The sequence below is a fragment of the Pelobates fuscus genome, chromosome 5 (genome assembly GCF_036172605.1).
Source record: "Pelobates fuscus isolate aPelFus1 chromosome 5, aPelFus1.pri, whole genome shotgun sequence".
NCBI classification, from domain to species: domain Eukaryota; kingdom Metazoa; phylum Chordata; class Amphibia; order Anura; family Pelobatidae; genus Pelobates; species Pelobates fuscus.
This window is the reverse complement of record NC_086321.1, coordinates 275,237,955-275,263,009: the sequence shown is the minus strand read 5'-3', so window position 1 is coordinate 275,263,009 and position 25,055 is coordinate 275,237,955. Positions and strand designations below refer to the sequence as shown.

Below are 25,055 nucleotides of genomic sequence, written 5' to 3'. Positions count from 1 at the left end.
AAACTGCCTAGAAAGTGCATCTGCCTTGGTGTTTTTAGTACCAGGCCTGTACGTAATTACGAAATTGAATCGGGAGAGGAACAATGACCACCTAGCCTGACGAGAGGACAGTCTCTTAGCGTCCCCAATATAAGCCAAATTCTTATGATCAGTAAAGATCAAAAGTGGCTCTTTGGAACCTTCCAAGAGATGCCTCCATTCCTTAAGGGCAAGTACAATGGCCAAAAGTTCCCTATTCCCTATGTCATAATTCTTCTCTGCAGGTGTGAGTTTGCGAGAGTAAAATCCACAGGGATGTAAAGGCGTATCAGGACTTTCTCTTTGAGACAGAATGGCTCCAACTCCTGTTTCTGACGCATCCACCTCTAGGATAAATGGTTTGGTTGGATCAGGATGGGTCAGGACAGGTGCTGAGGAAAATAAAGATTTTAACCGTTCAAATGCCTCTCTTGCTTCTTTGGGCCAAGATATACAATTTGCTCCTTTTTTGGTTAAATTTGTTATAGGGGCAATCACGGAGGAAAATCCCTTTATGAATTTGCGGTAGTAATTCGCAAAACCTATAAAGCGTTGAGTAGCTTTAAGGCCCTTGGGTAATGGCCACTGTAAGACTGCCTCCAGTTTGCGGGGATCCATCTGGAAACCAGACGGAGATATAACGTATCCAAGGAATTGTATCTCCGTTTGGTCAAACTGGCATTTCTCCAGTTTACATTAAAGGCCGTTCCGTAACAGGGTTTTCAGTACAATTCTCACATGTTCGTGATGTGTCTCTAGGTCTGGGGAATAGATGAGAATGTCGTCCAAGTACACTAGAACGAACATGTGAAGGTACTCTCTTAGGACATCGTTAATAAAATCCTGGAATACCGCTGGAGCGTTACATAATCCAAACGGCATAACCAGGTATTCGTAATGTCCCATTCTGGTGTTAAATGCGGTCATCCATTCGTGACCGTCCTTAATCCTGACTAGATTGTATGCACTTCGGAGATCGAGCTTGGTAAAGACTCGAGCTCCCTTCAATCTGTCAAATAGCTCTGATATAAGGGGAATAGGGTAGGCATTTTTTATGGTAATCCTATTCAAACCCCTATAATCGATACAGGGGCGTAGGTCTCCTTCTTTTTTAGAGACAAAGAAGAATCCAGCCCCGGCTGGTGAGGAGGACCTACGGATATGACCCTTTCTGAGAGCATCCTTAATATATTCCTCCAAACAAAGATTTTCCTGGGGGGACAAGGCATAGACTCCTCCCTTGGGAGGCATAGTCCCTGGTAATAAGTGTATAGTACAGTCATAAGGTCTATGAGGAGGTAACCCTTCTGACTGGACCTTGTTAAATACCTCTTTCAAATCCATATACTGCGGTGGAATTTGTGTGGTCAAGGGAGGTGTAACAGGAACATTAATGGTACCAATAGGTTGTGGGATTTGCTTAACCCCTTAAGGACCAAACTTCTGGAATAAAAGGGAATCATGACATGTCACACATGTCATGTGTCCTTAAGGGGTTAAAGCAAACACCTTTGCATCTCTCACCCCAACTCACAATCTCTCCTTCAATCCAATCCAAACGTGGATTGTGTTTCAGGAGCCAAGGGAAACCGAGTATTATCGGAACTGTAGGTGAAGATATGATTTGAAAGGTCATTTCTTCAGAGTGGAGAACACCCACTGAAACAGTGATTGGCAGAGTTTCGTGTGTGATGAAAGGCTGGGTAAGAGGCCTTCCATCAATGGCCTCAACTGCTATAGGTTTCTCTTTATGTCTTAAGGGCAGGAGATGTTTTGCAGAGAATTCTTTGTCTAGGAAATTCTCCGCTGCCCCAGAGTCAATCATAGCCTCACACTGAACAGTAGTGGTCTTGAAAGATACGGTTACTTTGACAAGGAAACGGTTCTTAGTCAATTTAGGGGACATATACATCACACCTAAGGTCGGTCCCCGTACGTGCCTTAGGTGTGCAAGTTTTCCGGCCGAACCGGGCATGACGATCTTAGATGTCCCTTCTTGCCACAATACATACATAACCCCTCGTTACGTCTGTGTTGTCTCTCTGCCTCAGTGAGTTTAGCACTACCCAATTGCATGGGTTCAGGTTCTGGAAGAGGCGTTTGGCTACTCACCACTGGGTTAGAGAAACGAGGAGCTATGGACAAATTAGAACGTCTGTTACGTTGTTTGTTTTTCTCTCTCTCTCTGAGCCGGTTATCAATGTCTATCATGTAGGCAATAAACTCATTAAGATTAACCTGAAGGTCTCTAGCTGCAGTCTCATCTTGTATACTCTCAGCTAGACCTTCAGAGAAAGCAGCCACCAGACCACTATTGGTCCAATCAACCTCAGACGCTAATGTCCTAAACTCTATTGCATAATCGGCTACAGAACGACTGCCTTGCTTGATTCTCATGAGGGCTTTGGCAGCGTTCTTCTCCCTGCCTTTAGGTTCAAATGTAGCCTTAAAGGCCGTAAGAAAGGTACTGTAATCACGGGCTACTGCGTGACCACTTTCCCATAAGGGGTTAGCCCAAGTCAAGGCTTTTCCAGTTAATTGGTTCATCAGATAGCCTATTTTAGATCTATCTGTTGGGAATGAACCTGGGGAGGCCTCAAAGTGGTATTCAATTTGGTTTAAAAAACCTCTGAATTCCTTAGAATCACCTCCATAACGAGGGGGCGGTGACAAGGTTATGGACGGTGGTTTATGTGGTACGGGAACCACTACAGGTGGCGGAACCACAGGTGGTACAGGAGGGACCTCTAAATAGGCAGTCCTCTGGAGCAAGGTCTGAAATGCCTGGGTAAATTGGTCTAACCTGTGGTCCATATCCTCCACCCTATTTTCACAGGCGATCATATGTTTGCATAGTTCTGCAGGATCCATGGCCATGTCGTAATGTCACGACTAGTAATGTGGTCCAGCACGCAGAAACTATGTAAACATATACATAAGTAAGAAAAGGAAAATAACAGGATAGAGCGTAAACCGGACCTTAGAATGGTCTTAGAATACGCTAGAGACAGAGAATGGTCAAAGGGAAAGCCGAGGTCAAGGAAGCCAGAAAATACTCAATACCGATTAAACAAGCCAAGTCAGGGAAACCAGAGATCAGAATAACCAGGGAAACGCCAAGGATCAGGATACCAGGAAATCAGAAACACGAAATTAGCACTTTCAGGAAACCAGGAAACTGAAACCACGACATGGCAAAGTACTGGGGTGAATTAGGGGTTTAAATACCCCTCTCTAAGCTATGATTGGTCAGAGGGCGACCTCTGACCCCAGAACGTGCGTGTGCGTTGACGTCGTGATGTCACGCACACGTTAGTATAATTCTCGGGGGCGGGGCTATCCATAGACGCGACCACGTGGTCGGTGCCATATTGGATTCGGGCGTGATGCCCGGAAGAACTACGTGCGCGGTTCCCGGCTCGCCGACGAGCAGGTAAGCTCGTGTAGTCGGTGCGGTCGTGCCGGTCGGTTGTTATAGAATGCCTAATGCCAGACGTAATGATGGGCAGTCAAACACTGTGCGTGCCAAACTACTGTTACACCTGTAAAGTTTGTATACTTTTATATTAATAGCAGACGAAGAAGTCATATTCAGAAGCATGTTTACTTAAAAATCCTTTTTTTTTTTAAGAACCACTCTATGTTTAAAATGTTATATTTCATATTTTAACATAGAATGTCCAATTGTCCTTCATTTTGAGGAATGCTATTTAATAGCCAAGCATAAATATTAACATTCCATTATCTTAGCAGAAGACATGATGACTTATAATGGAGTCTCAAAAACCTATTCAGTAGGGCTATATATATTCCCTAGAAAAGGCATAGGTGTATTTGTGTTTTTAGATCTAGAAGCAAAAAATGCTGCCTTGCTTATGAGCAAAAACACCTCGGTGGTATAGCTCATTAGCATAATTGTAACCGCATTTGCATAATTTTCCAGCATGTTTTGTGCATGAATATCATTAAGGTGTGACTGTCTTAATTAATATATGCATGTTTCTACGGGGCTACCACTGTCACACTCTGGCGGTAAACTGATGACGGGTTAAGGTAGAGGTCACTTAATCCAAGCACAGTGAAAATTCACACAATGAACATTTCTAAGTTTGATAGCCAAGTTTTTTTTCCCCCAATGCATTTAATCAAAAAATAACGGTAACAAGACAATGATCCTAGTGCTGTGTTGTCTGGTGGTCCCGATGAACTGAACATGGTTTGTGTTAGACAATGACGAGAACCTGTTCGTGGTATGTTAATCAAACCTCACTGACTAACACTTCTGGACATTGCTAATGACCACTGGCAGTGGACTCCTTCTGCATATAGATTTGTCTATGATAGTGTCAGATGCTTTGCCACTTTGTCCTCTCAATGTGATAGGAAGCACGCTGAAGTCAGCAGGCTAAGGCCAGGAAAATGCATCTGAAGGTAATTAATAACAATCAAGGGTTTTGTGAAACTGCTGACTACAGCTGTAATGAACTGGGCTCAAGTCATTGCTTTGCAAATAAAAAAAAAGCGTTTATGAAGCGTAGCAGTGAGCTGGCTTCTTTTTTCCAACTTAATATTTAATGTTGCAGAAAAATATAAATAACATTCGCAAATCAGATGTGTTCGTGGCAAGATGCTCTAGATGAAAGATGTCTTAATGATGCCAAGCATAATGTCTAATCTCAGAAAAAAAATAGTAATTGGCCAATGGGTTTACTAAGGTTTGAGATGTTTCACTGTGAACAAGTGATTTAAAAACATTAGTCTTTGAAGTGTATTAACTAACAACTCTCCACATCTTAGTATAGGAGACCACATTCACCCATGTATGCATGTATTTCATGTAGCTCTAGTACTTAACCTTAAAGGAACACTATGGCGTTAGGAATACAAACCTGTATTCCTAACGTTATAATATTTCTATCCCTAGTTAGATTCACTTCACCCCCCCCCCACTAAAACACTTACTAAACTCTAAAAAAAACTGAAATAAAAACACAAAACATTTTTTATTATCTTTCTAAAGATCCGTGACTCCCTCGGCGCTGTTCACCCTATGATGTTTTTGTGGAGGAATCACCTCTTTCGCCGTTGGCCAATGCAGTACTCAGGAAGAGCACCGTGGATCTGATGCGCAATGTCAATGCTTTCCTATGAGCTGCAATATCACATGACCAAGTGCAACAGAAGTATCTCTAGTGGCTGCCACTCTTCTATTCTGCTACTATTACTCTATACTGCTGTTACATCTCCAGCAGTGATCATTCACAATACAAAATTGGTACACAACATACAATTGTCTGAGGTATAACCAAGGTACTCTACAATCTGATAATCTGATAATTAGCCTATGCAAAAAAAAAAACCTGCTATTACCTGTTTATTTGGAATATACAATGGATAGCTTCATTGCAAACAAACAAGATCAATAAATATAAAACACTTTAGTCTCTTGATCATTATGTTAATTGATTCTACGTTCTATGGATAATCCCCCTTTTCAAGCTTAGTTGAAACTTTATATATATTAAAACTTGTAAGAGCAGAAAAGTATCAATACCTGTCACAATAGGGTATGACTGTGGTCCAGGAACTGTTCCGCCTATATCTGCCGAGGATGGACTTGTTAGACTGGATTTCATTTCATCCAAACCACCTGTTAACGATGCCATGGAGTATTCAGATGTCTAGAACAAAATAAGTGAATAAATAAATACAAATGCTTAAATAACATAAACTTCATATATATTCTACAAGAATTTAAAAAAAACTGCAGATTTCTTGGTGTCACCTTATTTCCAGTTTAGCAGTGGTTTTATGTATATAGTGCTAGTAACTGTAGAGAGATAGTACAGTAAGTGCTTTAGAGACACACATTTTTAATTGTGAATACAATGAATAGTCATTAATTTGGAAATCAAGTCCCTCTTTTAATAGATATTCAAGAAAAAAATAACCACTTGAAACCATTTGGTTTTTTCTTAATATTTGGATTAGTAAAGCCAATGTATTTCTTCTCTGGAAAAAAAATTAATAAAAATTTAACATAACTATTTCTCCAGGCTTAATATTCCATGACATTAAAGTGACAATGTCACGTTCTGGCGCCTTTGCAAAAAAAAAAGAACCCCAATGGTGAGTTTGCTGCTTGCAGTGCTGTGACCACCTGGCGCATGGAAAGGTGAATTTTACTTACCCAAATAAGTCCCTCGTGGATGCTGCAATCTTCGTCAGTGGGATAATTTTCAACTCCTCGTGTTTTATCTGCCATGAGCCAATATCAGTGGTGTTCTCTCACACAAGTACAGTACAGCCTCCATACGCCTCCATAAGCCTCTTAGAAAGAAACTAGTAACAACTGAATACTTGACAAAGCTTAACAACTTTTTTGTCAAGTTTTATCAAGTATAGTAAACATATATAAGACAAAGAAGTCCCTACCCCCTCTTATATTAATGTTTTACTGAGTTCAGTAAAATCCCAACGCATTCCACAAAGATTTTTTTTCTTTTTTTGGGGGGGAGGAAGGAGGTTTGGAAGGGTGGGTAACACCCTAGTGAGGAGGGCCCTACTTGTATGAGAATAACTGTTATTGTCCTGGTAGTGCTCACAAACCCATCATTCCTAGTTTGATAACCTGGGTACTATGGAACTGGGTAAAAGTCAAATCTTTTTGCCAGCTGCTAATATGGTTAAATCAGAGAGTGTGAGCTTTAGGCCATTGAAGGGGAGCTAAAGAGGTCCACATTAAGGTTCTCAAGAAATGGTAGTAGAGGCACGAGCAGTGCCCATCGGACCCCAGCTTAGAAGTCCAACTGTTCCAAAATGGCTTAATTCATTTCAATGGGTGCCCCAAGGCACTCTTGCAACCATAACCACTACATTTGCTAAATCTCTCCCTCTTTGTCTGCCATTTGAATTCGCACAAAATCAGGGTTATTCCCTAATGTCAGCTATGCTATCAGTTTGGGTACTCTGGCCTTGAATTCTAGCAAATGTTAAGACTAAAGATGTATCCATAAGAAATAAGAAACCATGGATGGTAGAATTTTGTAAGTATTCATAAGTATCCTGTACAACCGCCACAATCTTCTAGAGATAGTGCATGAAATCTTACTTACGGTATGCGGCAGGTTTGGACAGAGAAAATGTATCCCTGCAAGATTGTCAAGTCAGCTTTTTGGGGCTTGGATAATCAGCCGCCCAATTGTGTGTTTACTGTAATTTGTACTATATATTACACAGACATAGATATACAGTAAATATATAATAGCACATATTATATTTACTATGCTCCTGGAAGGAGCATGATGCAGTTAGTAATTTCTCATTTCAGTTTACATTCTTCTTGATGGAAAAAAAGCAGATTGATGATTGAAGCAGGCAGAACGTGGCATTTCATTCAGATTGTGCTGTGGAATATTATGCATTTGTTACAGCTCTTTTCTACAGTTGATCCATTCACCACGGGGTATCTGTAAGCCTCCCTCAGTCTTCATTACCAGAACCTGGCCAACTACAGCATGTACTCTGTGTGAATCAGGCATATTGCTAGCACTACACGGCCCCTGTAATATCATCCCATTTTAAAAATGTATCTTAAATAACAATGGTATGTCTATTGAAACATACATGGTTGTAGAGCTATTCATCCGTATCTTTACAAGAAAACAATAAATACTCTTCACGTTGTGTTTTAGATTATTTGTTTTATATTATTTATTAATTCTAAAAGGTAAAAAAAAAACATGGATATTTACACTTAAAAGGAATCAATGGTGGTTAAATCATACAAAAAATAAACATACACATAGCACAAAGTTAACAAAGTCATGGATGCATTATATTAAAATGTGCAAGCTCAAGAAGCAGGGGTTTACTTGGCATAATGTCAAATAAATGTTTTTGCTTAGAAATTATTGTAAAAAAATATTAATTTTATTCTGGAACAAATATTCTAAAATATAATTTGAATATAGATCTGTCTATCCATCTTTCCATCTATCTCTATCTGTGTGTGTGCGCGTGCGTGGGGTAAGGGGGTGGAGGAGAACTAGTCTATCTACCTATCTTAGTCATACTACATCAATACTCTATTATAATCAATTACGTAAATGTAGATGTAATGTCATAAAGAGTACACAACTTGTTTATGTTATAAAGAATGGAACATTAGTAACAAAAACAGCAAGTAATGGCAAATCAAGAAGAAATTCACCATTTTTTATTATTATTATTTTTATTTTTTTTTGCAACTCTAACTCTAATATAAGCCTGGATATTGCAATTCTGATTTCAATTCACTACAAATTAACATTTAGTGGCTACATCTTGAAATAATACTGGCTTCTACAAAGCAAGATTAAAAAATGGATAAATGGGTTAATCAAGAAAAAAAATAATTTCAATTACCATACTGTTAGACAGAAACTTGGTATCCCAAATGGCAATATAAGATAATGTACAGATCACCCAGCAAGTAAAATACGGACTGTCAATCTCAAATTAATTCCATTCAATTAAACTCTTTTAATACTATAATAAAAAATATACCCAGTAGTCTATTAATACGCCCTAGGTTTCCCCAAGCCTGTTTTACTATTTAACATCATGCAAATTCCATATTCAATTTGCTGTCTTTGCAAAAGAAAAAAAAAAAAAGCTAAATGTTATAATAAAAATCTGTATCATTTCATTTAAACGTGAAAAGATACACACACTAGTTTACAAAAAAAAAATATCTCAGCAGTATCTTGGATTTTTCTGTGTTTGTTAATCACTGGTTAATATTTGCTATTGCCTTCTGTTAGGTTAAGTAACGGATCTGGTTGAATTGGGAAAAAGGTTAATAGTAGCACACTAGATCTTAATGTAGTGGTTTTGGTGCATATATTCTCCTTGCACTATGACATGTAAACACTGCTGTTTGTGATTAAATGCCATTGTTTACATTTGTCACTCAGTATGTCTCAAGTGGCTGTCAGTCAGACAATCGTCAATCAGATAGCTACTAGAGGCAATAATTGAAAGTCTTCAGATTCTGCCGCTGAAAAGAAACTTATGATTGGCTGAGTGTGGCAACTGCTGTGCATGCCAAGTGGGTCACAAGTGATTCTCTGAGAAGCTTTGGATTAGCTAGAGATTATATCTCAGGATGATCTCATAAGGGCAAAAATGGCTGCACCGCTGAGACCCGGTTTCTGGATAAAAGATGAGTTTCAGCAGTTAAACAGTGGCTATTATCGTATGAGAGAGAGGGACAATCCAACTTCATAAATATATATATTTGAATGTGACAGTAGTCACCTTCACTGGGAGCATAAGACTGACACTTCATGTAGTCCCCAGATGACTCTTGCTTAAGTCACCCTGCGCCTATTATAGGTGCAGAGTGTATATCATAATATTATTTGGGAAATGACTTGTGCTGTTCTCTGTCTGGCTGTTTGTCATGTGCAGCACCACCTGTTGTTTGTAACCATTATGTGCACTACTTAAATAGCAAGGCAAGTTAATTTGCATATTTAGGTTGCTTTGCATATTATGGTTTATGCAAGCAGGGGATGTATTTCTAGTTAGTCTTTGTCGTCCTTATAGCTTTATAAACATTGTAGTGTATTATTATGAGTGCCTCTATGATTCCCCATATGATTTTGTTATATGTATTGAATTGAGTGTGTCACCATAAGTTTAATGTAATGCAGATAGGGGATAGTTGTGAGTATAAATCAAGTATTGTGTGTTAGTTCCATTGGGATCTAAGTACTGCCTGGTTTGTTCAGGGAATCCAGTAACAGAGTTATCAAACCTGCTTGCTCTCTGCACTATTCGCTGGTTCAAAGAATGAATCAAACAAGAGCTAGGTCTGAGAGCCACAAATGTCTTTGCAAAGGCAGTAGTTGGAAGCAGGACAGGCCGAGGGGTCAATATCTGCCTGGTAGACAGAGCACAGGCAGAGGGGTCGATACCTGACAGGAAGAAACTGGATGGGTAAAGGGGCCAATACATGCCTTGGAGGACAAGCCCTTCCAAAGGCCAGCCCAGCTAGAGAAGTCTCACTAACGGTCTATGCCGGTAGACCTACATCCCTGATGGCGTTTCATGCCAAAGAGTGTTCTTTTAATGTATGTAAAAACTAACATATAATGATGTTTATTTATATAACTATGAACCAGGGAAAATCCAATTGTCACAGCCAATATAGCCGAGTTATAAATCATGAAAATTGTAAAAAAATTTACATTTGTAAATTCTTTGACATCATATTTGGCATTTTCAACTTACATCTTAATCAATAGCCCCATGAATGATGAATTCCCCCCATCCCCAAATGTTTAAGATAGTCAAAATATTAAAATGTATTTCTCTCTTTATTTGTCATGTATAATTATTACCATTCTTGGTATTTCATTCTGTTGCCACGAGGACGGCTGCTAGGATGTATGGGGTGATGGAGTAAAGAGAAAGGGAGTTTACTTATGAAAGTGAGTGTATAAGCCCAGGTGGCAATATTTGAGTGAAAGAACTCCACCTGCACCCATGTTATCATGTTGTACATATGCAAATTTATATGTTTCATATCCATTATTCCAAACCTCCTTGTGCTCACTACATTATAAGATTCCTTAGTCATTTTGTTAGAATTTAGCTTAAAACTTACTTTATCTTTTATCTATTCTAGTTTAAAGTCACACTATAGTCATCAGAACAAAAACAGCTTAATGCTTTTTGTTGTTGTTGTTTTAGTGTTTACTGCCTGTCCCTGCAGGTCTTTAAATGTAAACACTGCCTTTTCAGAGAACTTTAGTGTCAGGAATACACGTTTGTGTCCAGACACTATAGTGCCGCTTTAAGTAATTTAATTACCATTATTATTTATTCTACAATATATTGACCTCTGAGCTCCACTGGATTAAGACATTTCTGCATAATTACGAATTGAAATCTAACAAATACAAAATGGGGTAGCTGGTTAAAAATGTTACTGTGGCCAAGCCTTATTTAGGTAACTAAAATGGTACCCTGCCAAATCCAAGCATTCTAGTGTTGTAGGCTCCATGGAAAATTAGGTACCATTCAAACCTCAAAGATTTCCACAACAAAATAGATGACACTCAATAATACCCATAGAATAATTTAAATCATTTTATAGTCCAAACCGTGATATTTGCGTAGCGTTTTCATGGCAGCAAGGAAGGGAAAACTTGCTAAATCCATAACTTACAAGGGGAAACCAATTATTTTAGAAAATGGATTCAATGAGAAATATTTTTGTTATACGAACATAGATCAAAATGAAGTATTTGCAAGGGATGTTCAAAGGCTTAAAGGGACACTCCAGGCACCCAGACCACTTCTGCCCATTGGAGTGGTCTGGGTGCTAACTCCCACTACTCCTAACCCTGCAAGTGTGATTATTGCACTTTTTTATAAACCGGCCCACAGAGTCAGAAGGAGGAGCGGCGCGGAGGAGGAAGCAGCGACAAGGGACATCGTCGCTGCCTCAGGTAAGTTACTGAAGGGGTTTTCACCCCTTCAGCAACTGGGGATTGGGGGGTGGGAGGGAGAGGGAACCTGCAGTGCCAGGAAAACGGATTGTTTTCCTGGCACTGGAGTTTTCCTTTAAGCAACCATTGAGTCAGATTGAGATGTGTTTCACCTGAAGTAAATTAAATAGTTCTCTGCTAAAACAACAGTAATGATGCAAAATTCAAGAGCTTTCCCCAATAGATATGGTAGAAAATAATCAAGGTTTTAACCTGTTATGATGTTCAATATTCAGGAATAATGAGATGTTGTTTCACAAAGGAATCCTAAGAGAATGATCAAGCATTTGGGATAGTTAACGGCTTCCAGGAGGAAAAGGTTTTTGGAGAAAAGAGAATCTAAACAAGTACTGGAGACTCCCTAATGTCTACTGCAGAAACATTTGAATGGTTCAAGAAAGCAATGAGATTTATCCATACATTGTGACAAGTTATTCCTGACTATATTTTAAAGAACATTCCAAAATAAAAATTCTCAAGAATTCCGATCTTAAAATATAGGTCAAGCAATCTCAGAAGGTGTGTGACAGAAAATACCAACAAAAATAGCTTTATTTAGTTGACTACTTTTTAACCCCTTAAGACCGGAGGGTGTACTATTACGTCCTTTTTAAAGCGGCTCTAAACGCCGCAGGGCGTAATAGTACGCCCTCCGGTTATTTGTTACTTACCCGGTCACCGGCGATCCCACGCCGGCGATCGCGGTTGGGGGGACTCCCAGGAAGCCCCCCGCGGCACCTCCGTCCTCTTCAGCCCCCCCGGGCCATGTGAGAGTGAGGTCCTTGCGAGGACCTCACAATCACATGGCCGGGATAGCTGGCTGCAGCAATGCCAGCAGGGGGACTAACTGTAATGACAGTTAGTCCCCCTGCTGGCTGGAAATCAATTAAAATAAATAAAATCAGTGTAAAAAATATATATATACTTAGATCATATATATATATATTATATATACGTATATATATGATCTAAGTATATATATATATATATACACATATACACACACACACACATACACTGTCTAGGTGTATTTTAATATTAATATATATATATATAATTATATATATATATTAATATCAAATTACATGTAGACTGATACTGATTAAATATATATATAATTATTGTTATATATATATTTATATATAATATAAAAAAAATATGTAAATACGTAAAAAAATTAAATAAAATAAATAATTCTAAATAAAATATAAAAAAATATATAGATGTGTTTTATTTTGTTCTAACTGTATTGTGATATTAATATATATATATTTATATATCACTATATATATATACTTATATATAAATAAAAATATTTTAAAAAATATATATATATATATATACGTATATATACACATATGTATATATATACATATATTAATTCTACACATATATTTATGTAATAATTTTACATAATTAGGTATCCTAATTAATTACAATTAGCGGGACCTGCCTGACAACCCATGCCGAAAGTATAGGGAATTTAATTTGCTAGCACTATATTTAATCCTATAACTTTCCAAGACACCATAAATCCTGTACATGGGGGGTACTGTTTTACTCGGGAGACTTCGCTGAACACAAATATTAGTGTTTCAAAGCAGTAAAATGTATTACAACGATGATATCGCCAGTAAAAGTGATGTTTTTTGCATTTTTCACACACAAACAGCACTTACACGGACGATATTATTGCTGCAATACTTTTTACTGTTTTGAAACACAAATATTTGTGTTCAGCGAAGTCTCCCGAGTACAACAGTACCCCTCATGTACAGGTTTTATGGTGTTTTAAAAAATTACAGCGTCAAATATAAGGCTTGTGTTTCATTTTTTTCACATTAAAATTCGCCAGATTGCTTACATTGCCTTTATGACCCTATGGTAGCCCAAGAATGAAAATTACCCCTATGATGGCATACTATTTGCAATAGTAGACAACCCAAGGTATTGCAAATGGGGTATGTCCAGTCTTTTTTAGTAGCCACTTAGTCACAAACACTGGCCAAAATTGGCGTTTTTTGCATTTTTCACTCACAAACAAATACTAACGCTAACTTTGGCCAGTGTTTGTGACCAAATGGCTACTAAAAAAGACTGGACATACCCCATTTGCAATACCTTGGGTTGTCTACTATTGCAAATGGTATGCCATTATGGGTGTATATTTATTTCCTGGGCTACTATACTCAAAGGCAACGTAACCAATCTGGCGTATTTCAATTTCAAATGTAACACGCTATATTTGACCCTGTAACTTCCCAAAACACCATAAAACCTGTACATAGGGGGTACTTTTTTACATGTGAGACTTTGCTGAATACAAATATATGTATTTTATTGCAGTAAAAGCAAACAGTATTATGACATTGACAGTTAAAATGTCATGTAGAACTAAAAAAAAAACAATCTTATTTTCTCCCATTTTTTCATATTAAATTATGTTTCATAGCTAAATATTTTATATTAAATGAAAGCCCTGTTTCCCCTGCATAAAATGATATATAATAAGGGGGGGTGCATTTAATATGAAAGAGGTGAACTACGGTTGGACAGACATATAGCGCAAATGCCAGGTTTTGTTTACATTTTGTTTAGTTCACAACGTGTACATTTGGCTCCGTCCTTAAGGGGTTAAAGAACATTGTATCCATTCCAATATGTTTAATTTCTTTCTGTTCTAATTTGTTTTAATTTGTTTTAATTTTCAGTCATATAGTGTTAAAATGGCAAAACTCAAAATAGAGAACGCTAATGGTAAAAATTACAATTAACACGTAACATACTTTAGCTTTTACAGATACTTCAGGGAAAATTATACAACAATGTGTCTATAATGTATTAATAATGTCACAGTGCATCACTAAAAAAAATAACTTTAGCTTTATCTTTTTGGCAAGCGCATCAAGTTTGTTATAGGTAAAACTGGTGTAAAGTAGATTATATGCTAATTCAAACCTCAGGAAGGAATATATATTCTTTAAATTATGATAACTGTCATTGAATGGCTAATAGCATTTGGAGATAAATGACTCAGAACAGTTGTTAATTGGTTCTGCACTTGGATGAATATACCCATTTCCAAGAATACAATATCATATTCTGCTACCTGAAAAGAAAAATTAAGAGTTGAGTAGAATAACTCTTCTTGAAGTCATATGTAAACCACATAAGAACATTCAAAGGGACTTAACCTACAATGCCCATCATCCTTGACTATGGATATTTTAATCCAATATTTAGTGTTGGTGATGCAGATTTGTGTAGGAGATTTTATAACCGTAACAGTATAGACTAATTTGTCCTATACCACCTATGAATAGTCTTATATATTTATATTTATATATATATATACCGTCAGAGTTGTGGTGGGGAAAAAAGTGTGGATCAGTAGTGAGAGCACTGTTAAAGTGAGATTTCTGTGGGAAAAGCAAGTCTTATGGCTTGACTGGTGTGTATTTGTGTTTAGCAATATATTAAAGGACCACTATAGTGCCAGGAAAACAAATAGGTCCCACTCCTGCCGGGCTCTAGGGATAGGAAGGGGTTAAACGCTTACCTTTCTCCAGCGTCGGGCTCCCTCGGCGCTGGGAACTCTCCTCCTTCTTCCGACGTCATCGGCTGTCAGTCCATAGGAAAGCATTTCTCAATGCTTTCCTATGGATGCTGGCGTCTTCTCACTGTAAAAATCACGGTGAGAAGCGCCTCTAGCGGCTGTCAATGAGACAGCCACTAGAGGCTGGATTAACCCTAATGTAAACATAGCAGTTTCTCCGAAACAGCAGGCAGGGTTAACCCTAGATCTAGATGGACCTGGCACCCAGACCACTTCATTGAGCTGAAGTGGTCTGGGTGCCTATAGTGGTCCTTTAACTATATATATATATATATATATATATATATACACACCACGGTCCTGCAGTCACTTTTCGAACTCCTTACCACGGTGCACCTTCAGCCTCTAAACTTATTTCACAATTCGGTCGAATCACAGTATCGACGTTACCAAGGATAAGGGACCAAAAGCCTAGTGAGTGCTCTCCTTTGTGGAAATAAATATACATATATCTTTTATAGTACGTACGCCACCAGTCTTTATTAGAGCGATTTCATCTGTGATCAGACACAATCTATATGTCCATAACCTACCTGTGCTACTTTCTTTCCCTTAACATTTCCAACCATTATACATGTGACTAGCAGGATCTCCATTCTCTCTTTTGTTTCTCATTTTCATTTGTGCTTAATATCTGCATGTAAATGTCTGAAAATAGCATCTGTAATTGGGGATTATGAAGTATAGCCAGCTCCTGACAGGCTGCTAAAGAAGATGGATTATCCTCATTTTTCTGTAAATTTTGTCAATTTTGGAATTCATAAGCTATCAACACTGATCAAAATGTGACTGCACAGCTGTGTCAAAAAAGGGAGAGAGAGAGAGAAAAGGAAAGTGGTGACACTAGATCCCTTGTCAGGGAAAAATATTGATTCTTGTTTCTTTTTCACCTATTTGCCCTCCCCCTTATTCTCTCCCCCCTCCCCCTCGCCCATCACTTGTCCAATGTATTATGCACTGTATGGGAATAAGTCCTGGCTACTTGTTATTTACCTAAAAATAAATAAAATATATAAATAAATTGAATAGAGCACAAATGCTCTGCTCTGCCTATTCAAATCACAGAGTGTAATTTATTGCATTTTCTTCCCTCTTTATTTATCCCTAAGTAGTAAACACAATTTCTGTTCAGAAGGGCTATTCTGTTTTACTTCTACCAGACAATCACAGCCCACTTGAACCAATTGTGTAGGCTCTTCCTCTCAATTTTCCCATTACTGGGAGTAAATACTTTTGGGACTCTTTAATAGCCGACTGCAACCCATATCAATAACAGATGAGGTTTAATCGTCCAACACAAAAATTATTTAGGCTCAGAAAGGACATTCAATGTCATTTGCATAATGGCATTGCAATCTCGCGCACCTAACCCGTCGTGCATAAACAAGGCCCCGGGAACATAAATAATAATAAATCATGGCGTCTCAGCGTTTCGAGCTGTAATAGGAGCCACTCTTCGTTGAAATGATTTCAAGTAGAAAATGGGAACTGTAATTTTTAAGACATGTGGCATACCACAAGGCAGTAAATCTCTTGCAAGCACACACATATACAATAAAACGACTGCCCCGTGAGCACAAAGCTATGTGAATGAGAGATGGAAAATATTTGCATTTGCTGTTTAAATTGGCTCCCGTAATGCTGGCAAATGAAATCTAAATAAATAAATAAAAATAGAAAAAAAATAGAAAGAACTGGTGTATCTACATAGGATCGTGCTGTGAAGTCTCATTTGTCCATTTAAAATATTTGCGTCATCTTTACAAAAGCACAATGAAGGGAGTAAAAGGTGGATTTGTAGCTGTAGTCAGACACAGAGGAATTGGATATTGTGGAGCGTCGTAATTGTCTAATTTTATTTAGAAATTACCTGATTGAAACTCAGCAAATGCAAACTTGTTCCAAGTACATCTTGTTTTCAAAGCAGAAAATAAATCTCTGTATCCATGGCTTTTAAATTGATCTTCCTTACCTATGTGTTTTAGTTTAAAGGGGCAATTTTATCTTTATATGGATTTAGGACATAGTCACTATTTGCTATTTAAGTTTTATATCTCATATGAAGATATATAATTTGGGTGGGTAACAAGTCATTGGTCCTAATGATATTTAAGAAATATTATTTTACATAGTGACATATATATATATATATATATCCTGACAACCAAAATTATGATTATATATCGAAAGAAAAACTTTCAGAGCCTGATTTTACACAAGTTTTGCATTTGTTTGGGAATATTTATAGCTTGTGGCTAAATGTATTCCCCCATTCGTGAAAAAGTATCAGATCTCCGACTGGGCAGGGATGGTTGCAATGGTGTGTGAGTAAAATAAGCAAGGGGGGGGGGGGGGGAACATAAACCCAATTTGCCTCCTTTTACAGATATCTCCCTGTCCTACCACATATTCTACTTTTCTGTGAACTTTTGTTTGGTATGAATAAGTCTTTCTTGAGATCAACAGAGCACTAATATAAGGGGGTATATTGATATATAACACAGCAATGAAGCACACGTTAATGTTCCGTGTATGTGATTTTTTCACAATATCCCCCCCCCCAAAAAATAAACTGTCGAGTTTATAGATATATTACACAACTCCATCAATTATGATACTAATAGTGAAGGGCAGTGTAAATGGATGTATACAAAATGTCCACAGAAATATAACGCACAATAACGTGCTGTGTATATGAGAGTATCCCATAGCCCCACAATAAGAAGATTATATGTTGTTGGTTTTTGTATGAAAGCACCACAAAAGCTACACAGGAATAAATCTCACCATATTGCCTTGTATGTATTGGTGCATCATCAAGCATCAATTAAAATGTGTGTTTAAACTACAAGACAGATATACACACATTCTCATGGAATTCACCTATTATAAACTCAATAGGCCATAAAATTAACAAAAGCCAATATATATAGTTTTCTAACTGACTCAGACTACATACTTCATTGTACAGTTGCCCATGTTTAGTTTACCCATAGTTATCCCCATTAAAACAAAATGGCTCCTCACTGAAAATTTTAAATGCTGACAGATATCTGACCATATTAAAAATGATTGTCAGGGAAACTGTGGGAATCTCCAAAAAACTGCATAGCAGGCTGTCAGGTACCAAACAGCATCTCATAGCACAGCCATTTCACTAGAAGAAGCCAGAACTAAAGGCTAAAATATAACTATTGTCAGGTGTAGTGGAGGCAAGGAGCCGTGCCCAGTGAACACGCAGGAAGCAGGAAGTGCTTGGAGTGTTCATTTCATAAAAGATTGAATAAAACGCATCTGATTCATGAAGCATTACATATATATTTCTAGGGAGTTAATTAGCAAATTACGCTTTTCACTGATTGACAGAAAAATAACAAAAAAAACAAATACAGTGAAGGGTGTTCGTGGCCTCAATATGACATGACATAGTAAATGAGTTTGGAATCTCAGCTAATTTGGACAGGGGCAATAAACAGTGATGATAAGATATATCTATTAGAAAAAAACTTTTTCCAGTTCCATAAGGAAATTTAAAAAATCTTGCAAACATTTTCAAAGTAAAAATTAATGTATACTATACCATGAAGTTTGGTAGTAATAACATGTTCGCTGTTGATTTGGTTAGATCAAAAATGCTAAAATTGTTTAGAGACTCCTGGGGAGAAAAGCATTTTATAAAAAGAAAAATCAATAATCACTATTATTTTATAATTAGGTTCAGATAAGATGGGAAGATGCAAACATTTAAAGAGGTAGCTATACATCTGGATACACTTGTAAATAGTAATTGCAGTGAATCCACACATTCGTGTTTAATATTTAGCATTAAATGTGATTTGAAATCCCCAACAATATTGATTTAGATCACTATAACCTCATATTAATTTTATGCATCAATTAATGATTTGTTGTTTATATTTTATTTGTACTCCACTATATCTAAATTTGTGAAAATACAAAAATACCATAAAATAATGGGCCATCTGTAATTATTATATTGCATTTTAAACAACTTTATTAATGTGTAGAGTTTCTAAAAAGTGTTGTTCGTTATTTTATTAAATAAACTACCCTATGTGTGAATTACTCATTTTGTTACATACAAACAGCTTACAAATACATTCATACCTTAGTTTTAACATATGAACACATAAACATCTATCTAAAGTCAGCAAGTCAAAGTGATGCCTCTGTCCCAGTTCACCCATACTCCAATGTCTTTAATCCGACAATTGCTATCAATCCTGTGGGATTTACAATCTGCGTGATTCTGTCTTAGCCAATAACTGATGAACTGTGTGTAGTTTATCTATATAGTATCAGAAAATCAAAAAAGCATTTTTACTTCAAAATACATCCTTAAAGTGAAAATGTATCTTCCCTAAATCCTACACTTACAGTATAGTATGCCTAATTAAACATTATAGTTGTGTTCAAATATTAAAATAAGTAATAGTGTATAGTGTCTAATATAATATATAATAATAGTATAGTGTATAGTGTCTAATATTGCTTTTTTATTGCACTAACATACTTTTGGGAGTTTATTCCTTTATCAAGTATAAAGCTCTTCTGACTTAGTCGATAAAGGGAATAACTACCCAAAACTCTTCCAATAAAAGATATTGCAACAAGGCTAAATATGTCAAATTCTAGCTGCTGGAGGCCAAAAAGTTACTCCCACTGCAAGCCTGGAGGGTTAATAGCGCACTCAACAGGGATGAATTTCTGTTTGCTAGGACTGAATTTTCCCTTGCCAATGACTAGTAGGCGAGCAGAACTTGAGCCCTGATGACACAATAGATCAAAGCTCTTATAGTTTTCAGTTTTATAGAACGTTTTATTATCTTAATGAAGAATATTTGCAAGAAAGTATCCCAACTACTCGGTAGTTAAGACTAATGCAGTCTTCAAGTTGTGGCCTTTTGACATAAATAAATGTGAGAAAAACTCAAAAAAGTCTCATGTCCCACAAAAAAATTATCTTTTGAAAATAAATCTAATACAATTATAAAATGGAACTTTAAAAAAAATGGCAAGGCAGCGAGAAACCCTCTAAAAGAAGGAATAACCTGGAAAAGCAAGAGGCCTCCAAGTTTGCTTGTATTAAAAAAAAAAAAAAAAAGGCACGTGGACTTACCGAGGTTCGGCTGTGGGGCTCATGATGAAGAGCAAGTCGAAAATCGCGCCACTGAGCTGCCGAGCCACTGGAAATCTCAACCTGTTCCAAACGTGGGAGCCAACGGACCTGCTGAAACCATAAGGCAATGTTCAGAACCAGATCACCCCCACTGTGATCGTGTTCTGATTCAGCATTCTGCATGGAAAGTAATGTCCCATAAACTACCTGTGTAATAATGAGGTGTTCCCAAAATCTCAAGCCCGACTTTACCCCTGTCATATTTAGTAAAAAGCAATATAGAGTTGCATACTGTGAACTTGTCTCTGGGTAATAAATAAGTGCCAAGTGAAATAGTCCTATAATAACTATACTAACTTAACATCAACGGGAAATATTACAAAGTGATTCTTTATTCCACCATGACAGATGGATCCAGCTTTGTTTAAACAGCAGTCGTCTTTGTCAAGGTCTAGCCAGGTCCATCTGTGAGGTCAAAATGAAAAAAAAATCACTTTGACATATTTCCTGTTGGTGAGTTGCCATAAGGATTATCTTGTTATATTCAGTACTGCAAATCGAACATTTCTAAAGTACATTTAATTTTGCCCATTCTGACTAGGTCCTGGTAATTTACTACACATTTTCTATTGCAATATTTTATACACAATAATATAAATATCTTAGCAAATCTGGAAATCGGTAACAAAATGGAAAAGAGCAGGCGGTGGCAAGATATAATTGGGAGGTTTCCTGACCAGTAAATAGTCATTCTGTTAAAGACAAGTGCTAGGGTGATTATCCAAAATTTTCCAAAATTTTCTTTTTGGAATTACAGTCTCTCTCCCTATAATAGGGTTTCACTTTCATGAGATCTCTCTACTATTAAATAATTAGCAGTAATTATTTACTGAGCAGAGTATATGCATTCTATATCTGTGGGTCATCAGTGTATTTGTATTTGGTGTATCTGTTGTTCACATGTACCATACACAATATGTTTGGACACAGTTCTCATGCAAAAACAAGGTTTTTTGGGGGTAATCAGCTTGAAACCAAACACCAAGCCTCTCAATATTAAGCACTTTGAATCAGAATACCATCTTTGTTGCCTTCATACATATAGTCCATTGAGTGTTTCTTGAAACATGGAATTCTATTTTATTAAATTACCATTGCTAGGAACCGTTAGTTATACTAATTACAATAAACAATACACATGTGCTTTTATATGCAAAAGAGATGAAAGACATGTGAAGAGTTTTTCTGCTTGAAAATTGCAGTAGTACATCAAATTAAGCATTTTATTAAAATGTACAATATTTTGCTTTTAATTTACCTCTGTTCATAATTACAGCCCAAATTGGTTGAAATAGTCAAATGTAAACCATGGATTGTTTTTACAATACCTACCATTAGTATTTACAAACATCCTTAAAAATGTATTAAAGGTAAAGGTATAGAAGGGTACTGTAACTTATATTCCCAGAAATAAAGCACAGATCAAAACTGTAGGTTTGAGGCTCATTTCTGTATTTGTCACAGAGAAAAGGTAGAATCCATATATTAGTTCATCTTACAAGTATATTTAATATTAACTAGTTGGATTTAAAAGTAGCAAGCAATGATGAATTAAATATATCTTATATATGTTAATTTGGCAGAACCCACACATATCCAATCATTTATTTTATTGATTCTATGTTAATCGTTTTGTGAGGACCAGACACAGGTTACCAGATTATGCATTATCAGCGTACATCTGTGATATAAAAAGATTATTATAAATCATTATAAAGATAACTATGTGCTTGTTGGGACTGTGGTCCATGACAGACAAATTTAGAAAATGTGTTTTTGTAGTTTAACAGGGTTACTCATTAAGTTGAGAATTCAACATGAATTTTAAAGTAAATTTCAAATTTAAAGTCAAAATAGGTGAAATGATCAGCTGTGAATCCACATCTACTACTATGGCCTTAAATTTGAAAATCACTTTGAATTCACTTTGAATTCTCACTTTATTGAATAACCCTACAAGTCTAGGTAACAATCACATCTAGTCAGGGAGTGACTAGAGATGTGGCCATGGGCCTAAGGAACTTTTTGTAAATTTTTAGGAACATTCTGAGATAATGTTAATTATGCAGTAAATTAATAATTTCATGCAAATAAATTATTATATTAACACAAATATTTAAATATATTTCCTGATGCTTAAATGCACTTGGCTGTGAATTCTTGCTCTGGTACATCAGAGATACTACACGTCTACAGATCTTGGAAATAAGAACAACGAGGAATTTACAGAAAAGTTTAAATGTGACTCTCATAGGACTGTAGAATTGTCGAATTTTTTTATATTGTAAGTTTAAAAAAATGCAAATTTAAAAAAAAGTTCAGCAAAGCTTTGTTTGTGTTTTAGCTTAAAAAAAGCATCATAGCAATTGAAGTTCTATAAGACATGAAGTGAGGACTACCCTGTTGTCATCTCTGATATAAAGAAATATTGGGCACTAAGTACTGTAAATGTTAATTTATATGAAATTGGAATGTTAGGTTTAATATATAATATATATTATATATACATGACACTTCTGAGGAAGCCCTGCTGGGAGAAACACGTAAAGTGTGACCTTAGAAAAGTTAATTACCGGTATATCTATATATATTTTATATTTGTATTTTACCCATTTGTAATATCACTTTTATCTACAATAGATACAAATAAAATGAATTGTTTAAAATAGTATAGCCAATTAGTTATTTTGCTGCTGAACAACTATCTTGGTTACTGTACATCCTTAGGTGGGGATTATACCACCAAGACTTTATACCACCAGAGCAAGTTTATTGCTCTTTAAAGTGTAAGTAGGATACCTTTTTTTGCACCATATATATTTGTACATATTGCACTATTAGATCATTTCTGCTTTGTATTAAGTGTTGGAGTAATATTAGACCCACAAGATTGTGGATCTACACACATCCTGAGATGGGGATTGTACCGTCCAAGCACTAAACAGCAGAGCTCTTAGCAGCTCATAAAAGTGTGAGTGTTATCTACATATCCAACTTTTCTGTAAAATTGATAAGACATACTACACTATTTTCTGTTTTATTTCAGTTTCATTTTCTGACACTTCTGAGGAAGCCCTGCTGGGAGAAACCCGTAAAGTGTGACCTTAGAAAAGTTAATTACCGGTATATCTATATATATTTTATATTTGTATTTTACCCATTTGTAATATTACTTTTATCTACAATAGATACAAATAAAATGAATTGTTTAAAATATTATATCCAATTAGTTATTTTGCTGCTGAACAACTATCTTGGTTACTGTACATCCTTAGGTGGGGATTATACCACCAAGACTTTGGTGATATCTTTTTTGCACCATATATATTTGTACATATTGCACTATTAGATCATTTCTGCTTTGTTTTAAGTGTTGGAGTCATATTGGACCCACAAGATTGTGGATCTACACATATCCTGAGATGGGGATTGTACCATCCAAGCACTAAACAGCAGAGCTCTTAGCAGCTCATAAAAGTGTGAGTTTGTTATCTACATATCCAACTTTTCTGTAAAATTGATAAGACATACTACACTATTTTCTGTTTTATTTCAGTTTCATTTTGAGGTTTTCCTGTTATTGAAAAACAAAAGTATTATACTCCAAGGAGAGTACTTATATATATTTATTCATAACACACCACTGGGTCACTGTTAAGATTGATTTCACTCGTGTGATTTTCTGGTTCTGTTTGTACATATTGCACTTTTAGATCATTTCTGCTATATATTATATATATATATATATATATATATATATATATATATTTATTTATATATTTAAACAAATGGAATAAAGGGCACAAACAAAGGACTTGTAAATTAATTTGTGGTTTAATGTAAAAAAATTAACATCTATACAATATCGAAGTTTCTTGGGAAAGACCCGCTGAGGGTCGAAACGTCGGTATGATATAGATGTTAAAAAAAATTCACATTAAACCACAAATTAATTTACAAGTCCTGTGAGTGTACCCTTTATTCCATGTGTTTATATTTTCTAGGCGGATAAGGACCCAGGCGCAGAAAGTTTTTTGTTTATACAAGTAGGGAGAGTGCAGAGCATATCGAAATATAAATATATATATAATTTATTTTCAAAGGTAGAATGTGGCATGGATTATAGTCGTTTGCTAGTCTTTAATTCAATTGACATAAAACTCAGGCGCTATCACAACCCATGCATATACATTGCAGTTCATTAAGCATGTCAGCAGGCCTGTTTATTTTGCTATAGATTTATCTATCTTTCGTTTCTCTATAGTTAGAAAACCTGCAGGAGGCAAGTCAATATTGCTACTGAAGCACTCTTGATGTTCCCATCGGTTTGTTTTCTGATTGAAGGTATTTAATTGTTCATTACTTTTCTCATTCATTAATTTTACTAGATATGCAGAAGTACACAAAATGAAAAGCCTTCACTACATGCCATTAATATTTCATTTACAATCTTTATTAAAACTTTATGGAACTGAAAGTGAAGCTTAACAAATCAAATGATCTTTCCCCAGATTAGCCATATACATACATTATTATAGTATAATTCTGTGTTGGAACATCTTTCATCAAACCAATTTCAGTCTTTGTGCTATTTGTATTTTTGACATATTTTTGCTGCATACAATGCTTGGCTTAGAATAAGACAAAGAAGAGTGAAATTTTAAAGGAGTGTGTTACTCGT

General features: G+C 36.2%; 1 protein-coding gene across 3 annotated transcripts in view; it reads right to left on the bottom strand.

Annotated features, from left to right (window-relative positions):
* The window catches only part of PAX5 (paired box 5), a 239,464-nt gene that overhangs the window by 65,375 nt on the left and 149,034 nt on the right, over window positions 1-25,055 (bottom strand). Inside the window, exons 7-8 of one of the 3 annotated variants that reach the window (XM_063457270.1) lie at window positions 20,315-20,425; window positions 5,573-5,699 (exon numbers count right to left, since the gene is read on the bottom strand). In XM_063457270.1, coding sequence (XP_063313340.1) covers window positions 5,573-5,699; window positions 20,315-20,425 — 238 coding nt within the window. The remainder of the gene's footprint in view (window positions 1-5,572; window positions 5,700-20,314; window positions 20,426-25,055) is intronic. The other 2 variants (XM_063457272.1, XM_063457273.1) reach the window with 2 other exon arrangements.